At 61.1% G+C, this 18,465-nt stretch overlaps 1 protein-coding gene across 3 annotated transcripts in view; it reads left to right on the top strand.

Annotated features, from left to right (window-relative positions):
* The first annotated feature begins 5,915 nt into the window (after positions 1-5,915).
* The window catches only part of CELSR2 (cadherin EGF LAG seven-pass G-type receptor 2), a 24,271-nt gene continuing 11,721 nt past the window's right edge, over positions 5,916-18,465 (top strand). For all 3 annotated transcript variants that reach the window (XM_045861715.1, XM_045861714.1, XM_045861713.1), the window contains exons 1-7: positions 5,916-9,697; positions 13,896-14,543; positions 16,372-16,594; positions 16,987-17,102; positions 17,278-17,366; positions 17,722-17,879; positions 18,291-18,454. In XM_045861715.1, coding sequence (XP_045717671.1) covers positions 6,385-9,697; positions 13,896-14,543; positions 16,372-16,594; positions 16,987-17,102; positions 17,278-17,366; positions 17,722-17,879; positions 18,291-18,454 — 4,711 coding nt within the window. In that variant the 5' untranslated portion in view covers positions 5,916-6,384. The remainder of the gene's footprint in view (positions 9,698-13,895; positions 14,544-16,371; positions 16,595-16,986; positions 17,103-17,277; positions 17,367-17,721; positions 17,880-18,290; positions 18,455-18,465) is intronic.

The raw sequence follows: 18,465 nt of genomic DNA, 5'->3' as shown, positions 1-18,465 counted from the left end.
TCTCCACCACCCGGGTGGAAAACCTCAAAGTCCAAGTGTAACTTCTTTTTTTTTTTTTAGAACTTACTTTTTTTTAAGCTTTTTAAAAGACTTATTTATTTATTTATTTATTTATTTATTTATTTTTAGAGAGGGAAGGGAGGGAGAAAGAGAGAAACATCAATGCGGTTGCTGGGGGCCGTGGCCTGAAACCAGGCATGTGCCCTGACTGGGAATTGAACCTGCGATGCTTAGGTTCGCAGCCGGCCCTCAATCCACTGAGCTATGCCAGCCAGGGCAAGTCTAACTTCTTAACTGATCCACCCTCTGGTTATTCAGGTACCCATATCAAACTCCCAGGAGTCACCCTGGGCCACCCCCTCCTCATCCCTAGGGGCCAGCCTCCCACAGTCCCACTGAGTCCTTCATCACTCAGACCCGCCCTTTTAGCAGCCTGCCCGCCCCCCTACTGCTGCCACCGCCTCCTGCAGACCTGCCAACACCCCCACCCAACTACTCACTGTGCCTGGGGCTGCAGAGGCTACAGCCATGATCCCCCCTCCCCCCACAGTGCTCCTGATGGCTCCCTCAAGTTCTCACGTAAAACCTGGAGCCATCCAACTGTGGCCACAGCTCAGATAAACAGGCCCTTCTGCTCTGCTTGTCCCCACCCCAAACTCCGAGTGCCAGCGCACCTGGCCGCACACACACCTCTCCCTCTGGATTTGTTCCTGCTGCCTGTCTGCGGAATTCCTCCTTCCCCTTCCGGGGGGTGGGGGTTCAAATGCCACCTCCTCCTTTCCCAAGCCTTCCCCAGCCCCCTCCCGCCCCAGACAGAAACACTGATGACTACAACTCTGCCAGCGCCTTCGTCTCGGTCCACCTTGGACAGGCTGCTCCTTGAGGCCAGAGGTGGAGGCCTGTCACGTGGGTCCCTCTCACACGTCACCTCACACGTCACCCGGCACCCAGGGCACAGCTACTATGGCTTTCCCCACTTGGCCTGCTCTGGTAAACTGAACAACTAAGTTATTGAAGGTGTTGCTTCAGGGTTTGCTGCTCAGGAGCCAAAAATTATCTCAGCAGAATCTTACACGGACTGTATTTAGTATGGAATGCTGGCCTGTTGAGCCACCTCCGGCAAACAGCGCTGGCTCTGTGGGTTGAAACTATCACTGGATTAAGGCATCCAATGCCATCTTTTACTGAGCCTTAGAGAAGATCTGTGTAACTTGGCTGGGACGGCAGGCCTACGTCTCCTGGCTGCAGCCGGCGCTGGGAATGCAGTTCTGTGGCTGAAGTGGGTGAACTCAGGACTCTCCACAGAGGAGCCTCTTCTAGACCCAGCTGGCCTTCCGGATGGTGGCTCCAGGAGTGGAGGGACACCTGGTCACTCCTCCATGGCACCCATCCATCCATCCATCCGTTTGACCAATATTTACTGAGTGCCTACTATGCCGGATACCATGCAGGTGCTAGGATTTTCAAGGCACTCGTGTTGACCCTGTTCCTGGGCCTTACTGCTTGCTAGATGTTAACCATGTAAATGAACAAATAAATATTTCATGTAATTACAAATGACTATACCTGCCACAAAGAAGGGAACATTTAAGACTGCCAAATTCCACAGCTGGAAGGAAGCCAGGATGCCCAGAATAGAGTGAGGGGGGAGGAGTAAGAAGGGGCTGGGCCCCTTCACTCTGGGCTTTGTGGACCAATATGAGGAAGTTGGCTTTTACTCAAGACACAACAGAGAGGCCCAGTGCAAGGTTTTCGGGAAGGGGCGACATGCTTACGGTATTACCCCCCGAAGGACACCCTGAGGGATCCTTTAGTCTGAGAAGTCCCGACGTGGCCCATTCGACGAGAAAACTGGCCTGGACCCTTCAGACAGTCCATACCCAATATCGAAAGAAAGAAGGAAAGAGGCAGAGAGACAGAGAGGGAGAGAGAAGAGGGAGGCGGGGGGCGGGGGGGGGGCGGTGAGGAAACTGAAGGGACACGTGACCAAACGTAATGCGTAGGTTTCTGGTTTGAAAGTAGAAGACATCGAAGTCCTCTGAGTGAGGGCCAGTGAGGAATTTGAGTCCGACCGGGGAATAGAAGACACCAGAAATCCTGGCGCGTGTTTGGGGCGCGGCAGGAGTCTTGTGGGATGTGGGGGAGGGTCTGCTTCTGACTCTCAGCAGCTTCACGCTGAGGGGCAGAGGGCTGAGGGGGCTTCGTGCCCCCCTTTCCCTTTGTTCTCCAGGAACTGAACTGCGGGGGACACACAGTGTGGGGGACACACAGTGTCAACAATCACTGGATCCAGGGGGAAGGCTGCTGGGGGTGCGTCATACCATTCTGGCAATTTTTGCGAATCTTGACAGTTTCCAAATTTAAAAAATGGGGGAAGATTTTTTTTAATCTAAAAAAATGTTTATTAATTGAAAAAAAGATAACTTTGGCCATTGAGCAGAGACTGGTTTGGAGGAGAAGCAACCACATAAAGAATCCACACGACTCTGGGTGCCTTCTCTGTGCCAGGCATGGAGTGGGGGGAGCCTGAGCAGGACAGTGCCCACCGTCAAGGAGTACTCCCTCCAGCCGTAAGGAAAAGAGGGTGGTGGGGAAGTGGACTGGGCACCAAAGCCTGCCTGCGGCTACTGGTTCCTGGTCACCTTCCATCCCACTCCACCCCTGGTCCCAGACAGTATCTGGAGCTCCACCTGGCTGGGCTCCACCCCTGTCCCCATCTGTGTCTGTTATAAAGCAACACTGAGCCCAGGAACGGGACCAGGCACCAGGACCGGGACCAGGCACCAGGACCTCCCCCCACCTCTCTCTCCCACCAGAGAAGGTGCCCTGCTCACCCACCGAAGATACTATGACCTTTCCCATCAGCAGCCCCCCTCTATACCCAATGCTCCCAAGCAAGCCACTGGTCCCAGGATTTCAGCCCATAAGTCTCCACCAATGACAGGAGTCACCTGGTTCTTCCCAATGCGGCCCTGTCTTCCCCTCATTGTGCTGGCCACTACACACCCACTCCAACCTTGGCTTCAGCCAAGGAGACACTCACATGTCATTCATTCCTAGTACACTGCATAAGAAGATCATGCACTCCCTGGCCAGACTGCCTACGTTCGAATTCCAGGTCTGCCATCTCTACCAGCTGTGTGATCTTGGACCAGACCCTTAACCTGTAGGTTAAGTGGGTTTGCCCATGAATTCCACTTGGGCAGGAATGAAGTTCCTGACCAAGGAAGGCAACCCAAGTCTCACCTCCCCCTGGAAGCCCAGTGGGATTTCCCCTACCGTCAGTGCTCTCTCTTCTGAATTCCTTTAGCCTTTTCTGTCTCAGTTGCTCCTGGAGTTCTTACCCCATGCTACCGCATTCAGCTGAGAGCCAGCCATACGCAAGCTGTATTCCATGTTTGCCTGGGGTCCCTCAGGAAGCAGCAACAGTGTTGAAGTCCTGTGAAAGCTGGGGACTATCTGAACAGGTGACTTTCCTTCCAGAGCCTCTACTGCCAAGTGCAACAGTAAATTCCCTTTGAACAGACTCCAGGATCTTACTGCACCTTGGTTTTCTCCCACGTAGGAGGAAAGTCAGAAAGCTCCTTACAGCTGGAAAGTTCCATGAAGTAGGGGCCCTTCCCCTAGGGGTCAAGGAGGACACCACGAGGGCAAGCCCTAGTTTGAGACTGTGCTGCAGAGAAAACTTGGAAGTTTCCCTCTTGCTTTTAAGAAGTGGAAATAGCTGAGCAGGTGAGAGTGGACTGGGAAGGCAGCTGTCCTGAGCCCCTGGGGACAGGGCGCGGAGAGGATTAAGGGCTATTTGCCAAGCGTGCTTGGAGATGAAGGGAGAGGCTCCTTGCATCCTCCAACCTGTCTGCTCTCAGGCAGGAAGGCCACTCACCTGGAGGGGCCCCAGAACGATGGTCCACGATTCAGAGCCGAGGCTGCTGCTGTTCTCGCCCACCCAGGAGCTCATTTTTGCAGAAAAGGAGAGAGCTGGACGTAGAGCTGCAGTTTTTTGTGTTGGCTTGAGCCTCCAGCAAAAATGAGAGTCTCATTACCCAACCCAGATTCAAGGGATAATTAACAGATGGTATAATTTCCGAGCATTCTCCATACCACATGGCTATTAGGTGAAGAGAAAAATGCCCACGCAGCCCCTAGATCCTCCCAAACACAAAGTCAAAGGAAGTCCAGAGAGGCGAAGTCACCTCTCTGTCTCTGGAGCTGCCCTTGGCCTTGGCTACAAGAAAGAAGCTCATCTTGATTAAAGCAGAGGTCATTCCCTGAGCCTGGGGTCCTCCTCCCACTTCCTTCTCCTTGTTCATCCCCATGACCAGGAATGTAGTCTAACCCTAATTCCTCTTGCTGTCCCTATGGCCCACCTCCTTTCCTTTCCCCTGGGGAGAAAGAGAAAAGCTGATTTCTCATTCTTGGCATTACTCTGTGGTCACATGGAAGTTCCTTGGGCCAGAGGCCCCAGCGAGGGGATTCATAGCTCCTCTGCCGTGACCCACAGAGAGTGACCTTGCTGTAACCAGAGTACAGTGTTGGGAAAGAGTGTCTGGTCCCATGCCCTCACCCTGAGTCCCTCCAGACCCTCAGGCTCCACAGGGTGGCCCAGGGATTTCTTGGCTGGGGGAGCAGTGGGGCTGGGGCAAGTCCCTGACCCCCTCGCCCACCCTGCAACACTACCTTTATCACTTTTATATTTGGGGCTTCTACTTCATATTTTATTTTGGTGGTGAGGGGCGGTTTCTACTGCTAAATATACTTTTAGAAAACCATTAACCTTATCCAAACCCCTCATTTTACAAAAGGGAAATTCAGGCCGTGGAATTTGACCAAGGTCACATAGCCAGAGGGTAGTGGGGCTGGACAAAAGCCCTGGCCTTGTCCCCAAGCCAGCCCTGATGACAACCAGGCCCCTCGCTGCTCACCCAGTTGGCCCCGAAGTCCCCAGATGGGGGCCCTAGTTGGGGTATGAGCGAGGGGATCCCCTTCTGGAGCACCCCCGTCCAGCTCTTCTTTACAGTCGGCTTCCACATGGGGGAGGGGGGCTCCCGTAGAGCCCCTGGAAACCTCACCCCCCAGTCCTCGGGCTGCAGATGAAGAGACTCAGAAGCCCTATGCAGGAGGTCACCTCTCCAGACAGTGGGCAGTGGAGAGGACCCAGGGCCTAGGAAGCCTGTGTTAAAACTCACTTTACCCCCCCCCCCCCAGCCCTGTGACTCTCTGCAAGTTTCACCCTCTCTGGGCCTCGGAACGGGCAGTGTTCGCCTGCTTATACCCTCTGGCTTCTGCCCCGACACTCCCAGCTCCCCTGCCCCTGAAACACCCAGGCGGTGTCCAACTGGTGCTGGGGTCCTTCTGCCCCATGGTGGGACCCCAAGGGCAGCCTGGCTAGACCACAGCCTGATGAGGGGAGGGGCTCCAGACCACACTGTGCGTTCCCAAGGAGGTGGGGTGTGGAGAAAGACCTTTTTTTTTTTTTTTCCCCCGCTCAGTCTGGCCTGAGACCTGTGGGAAGGGACAGCAGTGAGGGCTCTTACCAGCAACCAGCGACAGCCAGCAGTTGCAGGTGATGTGAGGTGGGCTCTTGACTTCCGAGAGCCCTTCAGAATGTTTTGAAAACCTCTGTGCATACTTAGGATGAGACACTGTTATTCGCTGTCTGGCTTCTGATGGTTAATTCCTCCCTAGGAGGTGGTAGGGATCTGGGATGGGGGTTTCTGGACCACAAGAATCCTAGACCAGAGAGCATCTATGCGGAGGCGGGCTCTGGGTGGGGCCCACCTCCTTCGGTGCGGCTGGCGTCGCCACTTTAAGGCGGCGGCGGCGCGAGCAGGTCTATGGTAATGAGCCGCTGCCGCGGCCGCGGCTCTGCAGAGCTCGCCGGCCCGCCCGGGAGGCGGGGGAGCGTGGGGCTGGGCCCGGGGCCGCGGCGACAGCAGCAGCCGCGGCGCGGACGCGAGGCGCGAGCGGGTAGTGTGGGGCCGTCCGTGGAGGCTGGGTCCGGGTGTTCAGCTCTGTGGGCGCAGGTGGGCGATCTCGCCGGGGCGTAGGGGGCACCTCGGGGATCGGGGGGCCGGCAGGGCCTGGGGCGCGCGGAGCTCGCGGGCGCAGGTGGCGAGAGCCGGGCGCGCAAGTGGAGGCGCAGCGCCAGCCCGCGTTGGTCCGGGTGACCCGGGCGCGGGCCCGGCTCGGGGAACGGTGGGAGCCTGGGCGCATCCGAGGGCGCAGCGCCGGCCCCGCCGAGACAGCAAGGCGCAGGCCCCCCGCGGGACGCACGAGTGGCCCCGGGGGACCAGCGCCCTGGCCCGGGCATGAGGCGCGGCGGGGCCGGCAGGAGCCGGAGGAGGAGCCGCCGCCGTTGACCGGGCCAGCCGGGAGCAGGGAGAAATGCGGAGCCGGGCAGCCCGCAGCCCCCTTTCCACGCCGCTGCCGCCGCCACCGCTGCTGCTACTGCTGCTACTGCTGCCGCCGCCACTCCTGGGAGACCAAGTGGGGCCCTGTCGTTCCCTGGGGACCGGAGGACGCGGATCCTCCGCGGCCTGCGCCCCGGTGGGCTGGCTCTGTCCGGCCTCAGCCTCGAACCTCTGGCTCTACACCAGCCGCTGCAGGGATGAAGGGACAGAGCTGACTGGCCATCTGGTGCCACATCACGATGGTCTGAGGGTCTGGTGTCCAGAATCCGGGGCCCACATCCCCCTGCCGCCAGCCCCGGAAGGCTGTCCCTGGAGCTGTCGCCTCCTGGGCATCGGAGGCCACCTCTCCCCACAGGGCAAGCTCACCCTGCCCCAAGAGCACCCATGCTTGAAGGCCCCACGGCTGCGATGCCAGTCCTGCAAGCTGGTGCAGACCCCTGGGCTCAGGGCAGAGGAAAGGTCTGCAGAAGAGTCCACGGGTGGGCGTCGGAAAAGGAATGTGAATACGGCCCCCCAGTTCCAGCCCCCCAGCTACCAGGCCACAGTGCCCGAGAACCAGCCGGCAGGCACCGCTGTCGCGTCCCTGCGGGCCATCGACCCGGACGAGGGGGAGGCAGGTCGGCTGGAGTACACCATGGATGCCCTCTTCGACAGCCGCTCCAACCACTTCTTCTCCCTGGACCCGATCACGGGCGCGGTGACCACAGCCGAGGAGCTGGATCGGGAGACCAAGAGCACCCACGTGTTCCGGGTCACGGCGCAGGATCACGGCATGCCCCGACGCAGCGCCCTGGCCACCCTCACCATCTTGGTCACTGACACCAATGACCACGACCCGGTCTTCGAGCAGCAGGAATACAAGGAGAGCCTCAGGGAGAACCTGGAGGTGGGCTACGAGGTGCTCACGGTCAGAGCCACGGATGGTGACGCCCCTCCCAATGCCAACATTCTGTACCGCCTGCTGGAGGGGCCTGGGGGCAGCCCCTCGGAAGTCTTTGAGATCGACCCTCGTTCTGGGGTGATCCGAACCCGTGGCCCCGTGGATAGGGAAGAGGTGGAATCCTACCAACTGACAGTGGAGGCAAGTGACCAGGGCCGGGACCCCGGCCCGCGGAGCGCCACGGCTGCCGTCTTCCTGTCGGTGGAGGATGACAATGATAACGCCCCCCAGTTCAGCGAGAAGCGCTACGTGGTCCAGGTGCGGGAGGACGTGACCCCAGGGGCCCCAGTGCTCAGAGTCACAGCCTCAGACCGGGACAAGGGCAGCAACGCCCTGGTGCATTACAGCATCATGAGTGGCAACGCCCGGGGCCAGTTTTACCTGGATGCCCAGACTGGGGCTCTGGATGTCGTGAGCCCTCTGGACTACGAGACCACTAAGGAGTACACCTTACGGATCCGGGCCCAGGACGGTGGCCGGCCCCCGCTCTCCAACGTCTCTGGCCTGGTGACAGTGCAAGTCCTCGACATCAACGACAACGCCCCCATCTTCGTCAGCACCCCCTTCCAGGCCACCGTTCTGGAGAGTGTCCCCTTAGGCTACCTGGTTCTCCACGTGCAGGCCATCGACGCTGACGCTGGCGACAACGCGCGCCTGGAGTACCGCCTGGCCGGAGTCGGGCACGACTTCCCCTTCGCCATCAACAATGGCACGGGGTGGATCTCCGTGGCCGCCGAGCTGGACCGTGAGGAGGTTGACTTCTACAGCTTCGGGGTGGAAGCCCGAGACCACGGCGCCCCCGCGCTCACCGCCTCGGCCAGCGTCAGTGTGACCGTCCTGGACGTTAACGACAACAACCCGACCTTCACGCAGCCCGAGTACACGGTGAGGCTCAACGAGGATGCGGCTGTGGGCACCAGTGTGGTGACCGTGTCGGCCGTGGACCGAGATGCCCACAGCGTCATCACCTACCAGATCACCAGTGGAAACACCCGGAACCGCTTCTCCATCACCAGCCAGAGCGGAGGCGGGCTGGTGTCCCTCGCCCTGCCGCTGGACTACAAGCTGGAGCGGCAGTACGTGCTGGCCGTCACCGCCTCGGACGGCACGCGGCAGGACACGGCACAGGTGGTGGTGAACGTCACCGATGCCAACACGCATCGGCCCGTGTTCCAGAGCTCCCACTACACCGTGAACGTGAACGAGGACCGGCCAGCAGGCACCACGGTGGTGCTGATCAGTGCCACGGACGAAGACACCGGCGAGAATGCCCGCATCACCTACTTTATGGAGGACAGCATCCCCCAGTTCCGGATCGACGCAGACACCGGGGCTGTCACCACCCAGGCGGAGCTGGACTACGAGGACCAGGTGTCCTACACCCTGGCCATCACTGCCCGGGACAACGGCATCCCCCAGAAGTCCGACACCACCTACCTGGAGATCCTGGTGAACGACGTGAACGACAACGCCCCCCAGTTCCTGCGGGACTCCTACCAGGGCAGCGTCTACGAGGACGTGCCCCCCTTCACCAGCGTCCTGCAGATCTCAGCCACCGACCGCGACTCCGGCCTCAACGGCAGAGTCTTCTACACCTTCCAGGGGGGCAACGACGGGGACGGCGACTTCATCGTGGAGTCCACGTCGGGCATCGTGCGGACACTTCGCAGGCTGGATCGCGAGAACGTGGCCCAGTACGTCTTGCGGGCGTACGCAGTGGACAAGGGCATGCCTCCAGCCCGCACGCCCATGGACGTGACGGTCAGCGTGCTGGACGTGAACGACAACCCGCCTGTCTTTGAGCAGGACGAGTTCGATGTGTTCGTGGAAGAAAACAGCCCCATTGGGCTGGCCGTGGCCCGGGTCACAGCCACGGACCCGGACGAAGGCACCAATGCCCAGATCATGTACCAGATCGTAGAGGGCAACATCCCCGAGGTCTTCCAGCTGGACATCTTCTCTGGGGAGCTGACCGCCCTGGTGGACCTGGACTACGAGGACCGGCCGGAGTACATCCTGGTCATCCAGGCCACGTCGGCGCCCCTCGTGAGCCGGGCCACGGTCCACGTGCGCCTGCTGGACCGCAACGACAACCCGCCAGTGCTGGGCAACTTTGAGATCCTTTTCAACAACTATGTCACCAACCGCTCCAGCAGCTTCCCCGGGGGCACCATCGGCCGCGTGCCTGCCCACGACCCTGACGTCTCGGACAGCCTGACTTACAGCTTCGAGCGGGGAAACGAACTCAGCCTGGTCTTGCTCAACGCCTCCACCGGGGAGCTGAGGCTGAGCCGGGCCCTGGACAACAACCGGCCCCTGGAGGCCGTCATGAGCGTGCTGGTGTCAGGTAAGGGAGGGCCCAGGTGATGCCGGGGGGCGGGGGCTGCTGGGCAGCTGGTCCAGCAGGAACCCCTGACCCACGCTGTTCTGCCTGGCGCCTGGCACAGAGGTTGAGGGGCAGGAGCCCCGTGGGAAGGAGCCCCGCCCAGGCTGAGCCGGGCTGCTTCGGTTGGCTGCCCCCTGCCTCCCAGCCTGTGATCTGCCGGAGGAAGTCTTGCGAGGCTGCCATGGCCCTGGATGCCAAGAAATGTGAAAAAGGCACATGGAAGACTGGGGGGTCCCCGAGAGCGGGGGGCGGGGCACAGAGGCCAGGGAGCCCCCTGGGCACTCCTCACTCTAGCAAGCTATTCCTGTGATCTCATACAGAACTGAGAGCTGCGGGGTCAGGACCCTGCTGCTGGGCCTCTTCGGGCCCCTTCTGGCTCCCGGCTGAGCCTTGCACCAGCTGAGGGGGACTTTGTCTCAGGCATTCTTTTCCCTCCGGGCAGAAAGAGCCTGGCCTGGCTCCCCCTTCAGAGCTCCCACCGGAAGTGAGGCCAGAGCTCATTGTCTCCGTCCAAACAGACCCCACTGTCAGAGGCCCTGGTTCGGTCCAGCTTGGGGGAGGGGCTTCAGTGAAGCCAGGGCCAGGCTGAGACCTCCTGGGCCCCCTTGCCACCCCATGGGCTGTTCTTAGGACACCAGGTCTCCCCTGCTGGCTGTCACCAGCCTGGGTCGGGGGACCAAGATGAGCCAGAGGACCAAAGGGGACTCCACCTTCTGAGAGCAGAGTCCCCTGATCTGGTGGGGAGAGAACAGTCCTGGGGCGTGGGAGCCTGGCCAGGACCCAGGCAGGGCATTCCTGCTGCTTGGCCAAGCGCTTCGCCTGGAGACTCCCTGGACAGAAGGGGAGGGGGAGGAGGGCTGGGGTGGGGGCGGCCTTGTGTCTTTCTTTCAGCTTTGGGGAGGGAGCGCCATCAGCAAGGAGGGGCCGGCCCCAGGATGCTGAGCCCCTTCCCTGAGCCTGGGAACAACCGGGATCCCTTGTTAGCTGCGGTCTAGGGATGGATGGGCCACGCACCCCCACTCCACACACATCCCAGAGGGGAATCTGTGCCTGGGGTCAGGAAGAGGCAGGAGAGAGACGCATGGCATGGCTTCAGCCTCCCCCCAAATCGAGGTCCTTCCTGGACAGACACCTCCCCTGCCCACGCCTCTGGGGACCTCAGTAGCCAGGCTGTGGGAGCACTTAGAGGTCCGGGACCAGGTTCTATGCCTCTGAGGCTTCAGTTTCCCCTCCAGGAGGAGAAAGCGGGATGCTGGAGTTCCCATACCCTGAGTCCTTCTCTGTGCTGGGAGACCAGGTGGTGGGAAGGACAGCCTCCCCCTCTTGTCCTCACCCCAGTCCACCCCAGGTGAGTGTGGCAAGATGCTGAGGGATGGGGGCAGAGAAGGCCCCACCCAGCCTCAGGGTCCTATCAGGGCCGAACCCCAGACCTCAGCTCCCCTGGGGTAGAGAGGAGGGCCTCCCTGGCCCTCCAGCCTTAGCCCCACCCTCTCCCCTCAGCCCTGACCCTTGGAGGCAGTCACCACGGCAACCCCAAAGTTCATGGAGGCTGGGGTGAGGGGGAATTGACTCCCACTGCCCCTTTGTTTTCCTTCTCTTGTTCTTTGTCTCTTCTTTCTTTCTCTGCTCTGCTCATGGGGGCCCTTCTGCACTGTCCCTCCCCAGTGCCCTCTCGCCATCTCCTGTGTTGGTCTCACTCCCTCTCCCACTTTCTCCATTGCTGGCTCTTTTCCTGGGCCTTTGTGTTGCCCTGTTTGGTCTCCGCGTTTCTGCCTCTCTGGTTTCCCCTCTCTGGTGCCCACGGGCTGCAGCTGCCCCCGTCCGGGCCGATGGCTGTCCCGGAGCCTGAATTCTCCCCACCTCTCTCTTACTCCGCTAGGACACACAGGAGCTCCTGTCCGTGGCCTGTTCAGCCCCCAGAGTGGTAGACCCCTCCAGGCCCGCACCCTCCATGGGCACATCTGCCAGGGGAAGGGAAACTTGGAGGTTGACTCTGCCGTGTTCTGGGACCTGGCGCTTTTCCAGGAGTGGCTGGCTGGGCTCTGGGCTGTGGGCTCAGGTAGTGTTTCTGGGGATGAGAGGCCATCCCAACTGCTTTGTGTCCAGGAGGATGGCTCAGGCAATGCACTCCTTATCCCTGTTCCCACCACTGCCTTGGCACCTGAGGGGTGACCCAGGTCAAGGCAGGGGAGAGGAACAAAGAGAAAGGAGCGAGCAGTAGGTTAACTGCTGGGGATGGGGGACAATAGCATAGGGGGCAGGTGGCCACAGATGGTGGGCCAGATGGGAAGCAACAGAGACACAGTGGGTGAGGGACACAGGCGGGGCCTGGGATGGTGGAGGGGCGATGTAGGGAGGAGTGCTTCTTCCCAGGGCTGAGTGGTGGTGAGGTTTCTCTTGCTCCTTGGCCTTGACTGTCCCCTCCCCTCCCTAGTCAGTTAGGAGCACTTTGTGTAGACCCTTGGGCTGCTTTCTACCTGAAGGACCTGTTCGCTCAAGGAAGCATCAGGCAGAGGCCCCAGGTACGCAAGAGCTCTGTGCCAGCACCCTGCCTGAGTGCAGTGGGGTCTGAAAGAGGGAGCAAAGTGAAGCCAGAGGTCATAGATCCGGGCAGGCTTCCTGGAGTAGGTGAGTTCAGGTGGCTGGGTAAGCCAGGTCGGAAGGAACAGCTTGTGAGACCAGAGTGGAAAGAGGAGAAGTGGGTGATGACAAGCAGGTTTGCTGTGAGAGCAGGTGTGCCTCGAAATCCCAAGTCTTGAGGCCGGAGGGCAGGTGGGCAGGTGGCCGAGGACGTGGCCGAGGTGGCCTTCTCAGCCTCACCTGAGCCACCTGGTGTGGTCAGCCACCTGAAGTAGGCAGGGCGGAGAAGCAGAGTCTGTTTGTGGACCCCTCTTCTACTCTCACCCGGCCCCAGAAATGCCACCTCCTGCCCCATTCCTGCTAGAGAGTGCTTTTTCGTATCTGCTCAGGGCCCCTCACGGAGACCCAGTGGGTTCTCATCAACATCTTAGTATTTACCAAACACCCTCTATGTGCAAGGCATTGTAAACAAAAATATGAATATTGCTTATAGCCCTGCCAAGCCATTTCCCCTTCCCCTTGGCCTCCAGCTTTCATTTTTGAGCAAAATAAAAGCCATTCTCGTGTGTGTGTGTGCATTCAGGTATGTATGGCACTGCTGGGCTCAGGGCGTGTGGGTGGAGTGAGACAGCGGAGTGTGTTAGTACTTGGCCGTCTGCAAGTGAGTGTGTGGCAGGCATTCTGGTGCAATTCTGTGTGGCGAGTGGGCGCTGAGTAGCTCGAGGCCCAGGGCCAGAGAAGACTTGAGCCCAGTGGGGCTCTGTCTAGAGTCTGGGCAACTCAGGCCTTTCCACCTGTGCCTCCTCCCCCATCCTCCAGAGCGTCAGAGCGGTGGGTGGTACTGCCATTGGCTAGGGGGTTCAGCTGGATTTCCTGGGGTGGAGTCCCCCCCGGGCTACCCTCAGAAACCTAGAGAGTTGGGCGGGAAGAATGCTTTGTGTGGGCTGTTGCCATGGGGATAGTGGCCTGCGCCCAAGCAGCCATGCGGCTCAGTGGGAGGAGAACCAGGTGGCCCACTGACCCAGTTCATCCCCCCCTTCTCTGCTGGGGGTGGGGTGGGGAGGAGCACAGCCAGGGTCAGGGGTATGGTAGTGTGGAGATACAGAGGCTGAGGGGGCGGGAGGATTATATTTGTGGGTCTCTCCTGGCGCTCTGGTCCTGGAGAGAGGTGAGGAAAAGGCAGAATAAGGTTCTCTGTAGGGAAGCCCCGAGTAGTCTCGTAGAAGGGAGCAGGACCCACGGCCTGGGCAGGGAAAGGTGCACACACATTGAAAGGTGTGCCGTGCTTCCCACCAGAGGGTCTGGGGAAAGTGTGCCGGGAGAACTTCTGAAAGCTGGATCCCTGTGCACCTCCTGGGGCATGGCACAGGGCATCACTGGAGGCTCGTCCTCAAGGAGCGGCTTGCCTGCAGGCGTTATACCCAAGGGGGCCCCTCCTTGGCGGTTGAGCAACGTGAGAACGTGTGGCTGGATTTCAGCCCCATTCACTCCCTGTCCTTGGGGCCGCTGCCCAGGGCCAGGTCTATGGCCTGGCATCCCAGTCCCAGGCCAGGTCCTGACCCTTGCCGCCTCTTTGCAGATGGCGTGCACAGTGTGACCGCCCAGTGCGCCCTGCGCGTCACCATCATCACGGATGAGATGCTCACGCACAGCATCACGCTGCGCCTGGAGGACATGTCGCCGGAGCGCTTCCTGTCGCCACTGCTGGGCCTCTTCATCCAGGCGGTGGCGGCCACGCTGGCCACGCCCCCAGACCACGTGGTGGTCTTCAATGTGCAGCGGGACACCGACGCCCCCGGCGGCCACATCCTCAACGTGAGCCTGTCGGTGGGCCAGCCGCCGGGGCCCGGGGGCGGGCCGCCCTTCCTGCCCTCGGAGGACCTGCAGGAGCGCCTGTACCTCAACCGCAGCCTGCTGACGGCCATCTCGGCCCAGCGCGTGCTGCCCTTCGACGACAACATCTGCCTGCGCGAGCCCTGCGAGAACTACATGCGCTGCGTGTCCGTGCTGCGCTTTGACTCCTCAGCGCCCTTCATCGCCTCCTCGTCGGTGCTCTTCCGGCCCATCCACCCGGTCGGGGGGCTGCGCTGCCGCTGCCCACCTGGCTTCACGGGAGACTACTGTGAGACCGAGGTGGACCTCTGCTACTCGCGGCCCTGCGGAGCCCACGGGCGCTGCCGCAGCCGCGAGGGCGGCTACACTTGCCTCTGCCGCGATGGCTACACCGGTGAGCCGAGGGAGGGGTCTGCTGCCTAGCTCCTTTCCAGAGTAAGGGACGGGTTTCCCTGGCCCTTCTCAACCCCCACGCGCTGTTTTACACCAACCTGTTGCAGACGGCAGAGAGGGGAGTCCTCCTCCTCCTCCCCCCCTCCCCCACCGAAGCAGTGTAACTCTGGGGCAGCACTGGCTTTAGAGCCAACCTGCTTGGATTTGCTCCCCAGCTTTGCCACTAGTGGCTGTGTCCTTGAGCAAGTTGCTTAACCTCTCTGTGCCTCCGAATTTTAAAATGGAAAGGATCAATCTGCTTGCATGGCACAGCGGTTGTGAGCATTAACTAGTTAATGTAGCACATGGACAGAGCTGGCCTGTGGAAAACACTGGCTGTGCTTTAGGGGAACGTTGAGGTCAGGTGACTTGCTCCAGGCCTCACCTCCAAACCTGGTTAGAGATGAGCCTGGGCCTCCACCTTGAACTCTCCCGATACCCAGTGAGTTACCTACCTGTCTGAGCTACGGTAAGTGCCTTGCTCCCCAGGCATCGAAGGGAAGGCAGGAGGAGGTAGGGGCCCCGGAGGGGCTCAGCTGTGGGGACAGGGGTGTTGCTTAAGATCATTGCACCTGTGCAACTCTGAGCAGAAGAGTCCTGCCCTGCCCAGGTGCATAACAGAGGGTCCTGACGGGGGGTGGGGGGTTCCCTGTTGGCCTGTGACCCAGTCCCTGCCTCTGCCTTGTGCTCCTGAGCCTGCCCTGCAGGCTCCTATTTCTCCCCTGGACACCCCTTCACCTCTCCCCCATGGCCCTCCCTTCCCAGTGCCTTAGACATCGCTCCCTGCCCTGCAGAGCCGGGCCCACGACTCAGCCCGCAGTGGCAGGCGGGCGCCACCATCTCCCTCACTGCATCTTCCTGCCCAGAACTTCCAGACTTGACTCCTCTCGGCTGCGGCTGTGGGTGGTGGGGGAGAGGGGAGGGCTGGGCTTGGGGGAGGGGAGTGGAGTCTTTGTCCAGGAGGATGACAAGGGGGGGCTTAGAGTAGGCGAACAACAGTTTCCATGGAAACAAGAGCCAGTCACTAGGCACAGGAGCTGAGAACCTATCTCTAGAATCTGGGAATGGGGAAGGAGAGAAAGGGGTGGATTTTCCTGCTGGAATTTTCAGCTCCTCCATGGAGTCCTGGTCTGCTCCCAGGGCTCAGTTCCAAACTTAGCATCTCCCAAGTGCACAGAGGTCCTCAGCCTGGACCCCAGGCAGGGCTCAGAGTGGGAGTTCCCTGCCCCATTCCTGCGGTGTCCTCACCTCCCCCCTTACACCCCCCATAACTCTGACAAATCTGAGTGGAAGCCTGGTCTCATCCCCAGGGAAGGAAACTGATCTTGGCGCCTGACAGGGACAAAAGCACCAGTGGGAGGGAGGGGGAGGGGGGTTGGCACTGGCTTTCAAGCCGACCTGTAGGCCCTTCCTTCCATGCACATTCACCCCTGCAGGGGCCAGAGCACCCCTGAGCTTACTTGGCACCAAAGGCTACTAGGATTTGGGCCCTGTGGTCAGGGACCTTGTAGGCCTATGCTCTTGAGGCCCAAAGGGGCATGGGAGGGGCTGGGAGCTTCAAGGAGCTTGCTGGAGGGGGATATGGGATGTGCTGAGAGTGGCTCAGAGGGCCAGGTACAGCTCCAAGAAAGCTCTAGGGCTTCTCAGGGGAGACGGAGGACGAAGAGGGAGAGTTTGGGAGCACTGTGGGGGTCACAGGAGACCACAGGAGGTAACGCAGGTGGGGAGGAGTCCCAGTCCCTGCCTCCTCTCAGGAGCTTGGTCCTTACCCTGTCTTCCCTCCTGCTCAGGTGAGCACTGTGAGGTGAGTGCCCGCTCAGGCCGCTGCAGCCCGGGCGTCTGCAAGAATGGGGGCACCTGCGTCAACCTGCTGGTGGGTGGCTTCAAGTGCGACTGCCCATCCGGAGACTTCGAGAAGCCCTTCTGCCAGGTGACCACACGCAGCTTCCCTGCCCGCTCCTTCATCACCTTCCGCGGCCTGCGCCAGCGCTTCCACTTCACCGTGACCCTCTCGTGAGTGTCTGGGCCCGGGGGGCGAAGGGGCGTGGTGGGAGCCCGGGTGCCTCCTGCTCTACAGACAAGGTGCTCGGAGCAGGTTGTTGGCGGAACCCCGTCTGTGCACTTGGAGTTGCCCGTGCACTTTGCTAGCAGACTTTCCTCACCCACCAGGGTCCACCTGTCACTCCTCCTACCAGCCCTCCAGGGTAGGGAGCCAGAATGCCAGGGGTCTGGTTCTGGTTTGGGCTCATCTTCCACGTTCTAGCCCCCCGGCCCCTAGCTTTGGCCAAGGTGCCAGCCCTGTGGATGGTACTGAGTAGGATCCAGGGCTAGTTGGGCGGCTGGCTGGGGTGCTGGCATCCCAGTGGGTGCCCCATTCCCTGCCCCCGTCCCCAACTCCCCCGCAGGTTTGCCACCAAGGAGCGGGACGGCCTGCTGCTGTACAACGGGCGCTTCAACGAGAAGCACGACTTCGTGGCCCTCGAGGTGATCCAGGAGCAGGTCCAGCTCACCTTCTCTGCAGGTGATCCAGGTGCCCGGTGCCCCTGCCCGTCGCCCGGAGGCCCCATGCCTCCCGGCCCCTGACCCCAAGGCACACGCTCTCCCAGCCACACCTGGGCCGGGGACCAAGCCTGAGCACACCCTCCCCATGCCCAGCTCTCAGCTCATGTCCCAGCTCACCCGGGTCCTTTCCCTAGGGGAGTCCACCACCACTGTGTCCCCGTTCGTGCCCGGAGGGGTCAGTGATGGCCAGTGGCACACAGTCCAGCTGAAGTACTACAATAAGGTGGGTGTGTGAGGGGGTCAGGGAGCTGGAGGCGTCTGTCCTTGGCTTGGGTGCTCCCTAGACCTAGGTGGCACTGCCTCCAGGGAGGGTCACGGCTCTTGTGGTGGAAAGGGAGGGAGGGGTGGACATTTGCCGCCTTGCTGGGGCGTCTCCATTCCAGTGGGTGGTGTAGATGCTCCGTGTTCCGTTAGGCCAGCCACACGCGAACGGACATTAACTTAAGCTAAGTCGTGAGCATGCGTGTGTGCTTGTGTGCACATAAAGGGCTGTCGGTGTGCACTGGGTCTTCGTGCCTGGCCCACGAGCCCAGTGGGCTTGCCCACTGCCTGCCTTCTCTGCCCTTCCCCGTCCGCAGCCACTGCTGGGCCAGAAAGGGCTCCCCCAGGGCCCGTCCGAGCAGAAGGTGGCCGTGGTGAGTGTGGATGGCTGTGACACGGGGATGGCCCTGCGCTTTGGAGCTGTGCTGGGGAACTACTCCTGCGCTGCCCAGGGCACCCAGGCGGGCAGCAAGAAGTAAGCAAGGGAGAGGGAGGGGCTGGGGCGAGGTGAGGGGCCGGGCAGGGGTGAGGGTCAAGAGGGGAGCCTTTGGGGGCCCTGAGATGGGAACCGACCCAGAGGAGGGCCGGTGCTCGCCGTGCCACCCCCGGCCTTCTCCGTCTCCCGTGGGTGGGAGCGGGCCAGCCCGAGGGACTGCAGCGGGGCCTGGTGCGTGGGCCTGGAGAGGGGTGGGTGTGCGATGAGCAGCTCCACGTGGGGGTGCCTCCCTTCCCCCGGCGCTGCTCTGCAGGGCCCCTGAGACTCTGAGGCCTCCCCGCTCTCTGGCCGCGGGGAGAAGGGCCGCGGGGAGAAGGGCCACGGGGAGAAGGGAGAGCCACAGGTAGCCCGTTCTGCCTCACATGCCCACCCTCGTCGTTGCTGCCCCAGGTCTCTGGACCTGACCGGGCCCCTGCTGCTGGGAGGGGTGCCCGACCTGCCTGAGAGCTTCCCTGTCCGGACACGGCACTTCGTGGGCTGCATGAGGAACCTGCAAGTGGACAGCCGGCACGTGGACATGGCCGACTTCATCGCCAACAATGGCACCACGCCTGGTATGGGAGCC

The sequence above is a fragment of the Phyllostomus hastatus genome, unplaced genomic scaffold (genome assembly GCF_019186645.2).
Source record: "Phyllostomus hastatus isolate PE091 unplaced genomic scaffold, TTU_PhHast_1.1 phas_scaffold_216, whole genome shotgun sequence".
Taxonomy (NCBI): Eukaryota; Metazoa; Chordata; class Mammalia; order Chiroptera; family Phyllostomidae; genus Phyllostomus; species Phyllostomus hastatus.
Note: the sequence above shows the minus strand (reverse complement) of the source record. Positions and strands in the feature narration are given on the sequence as shown.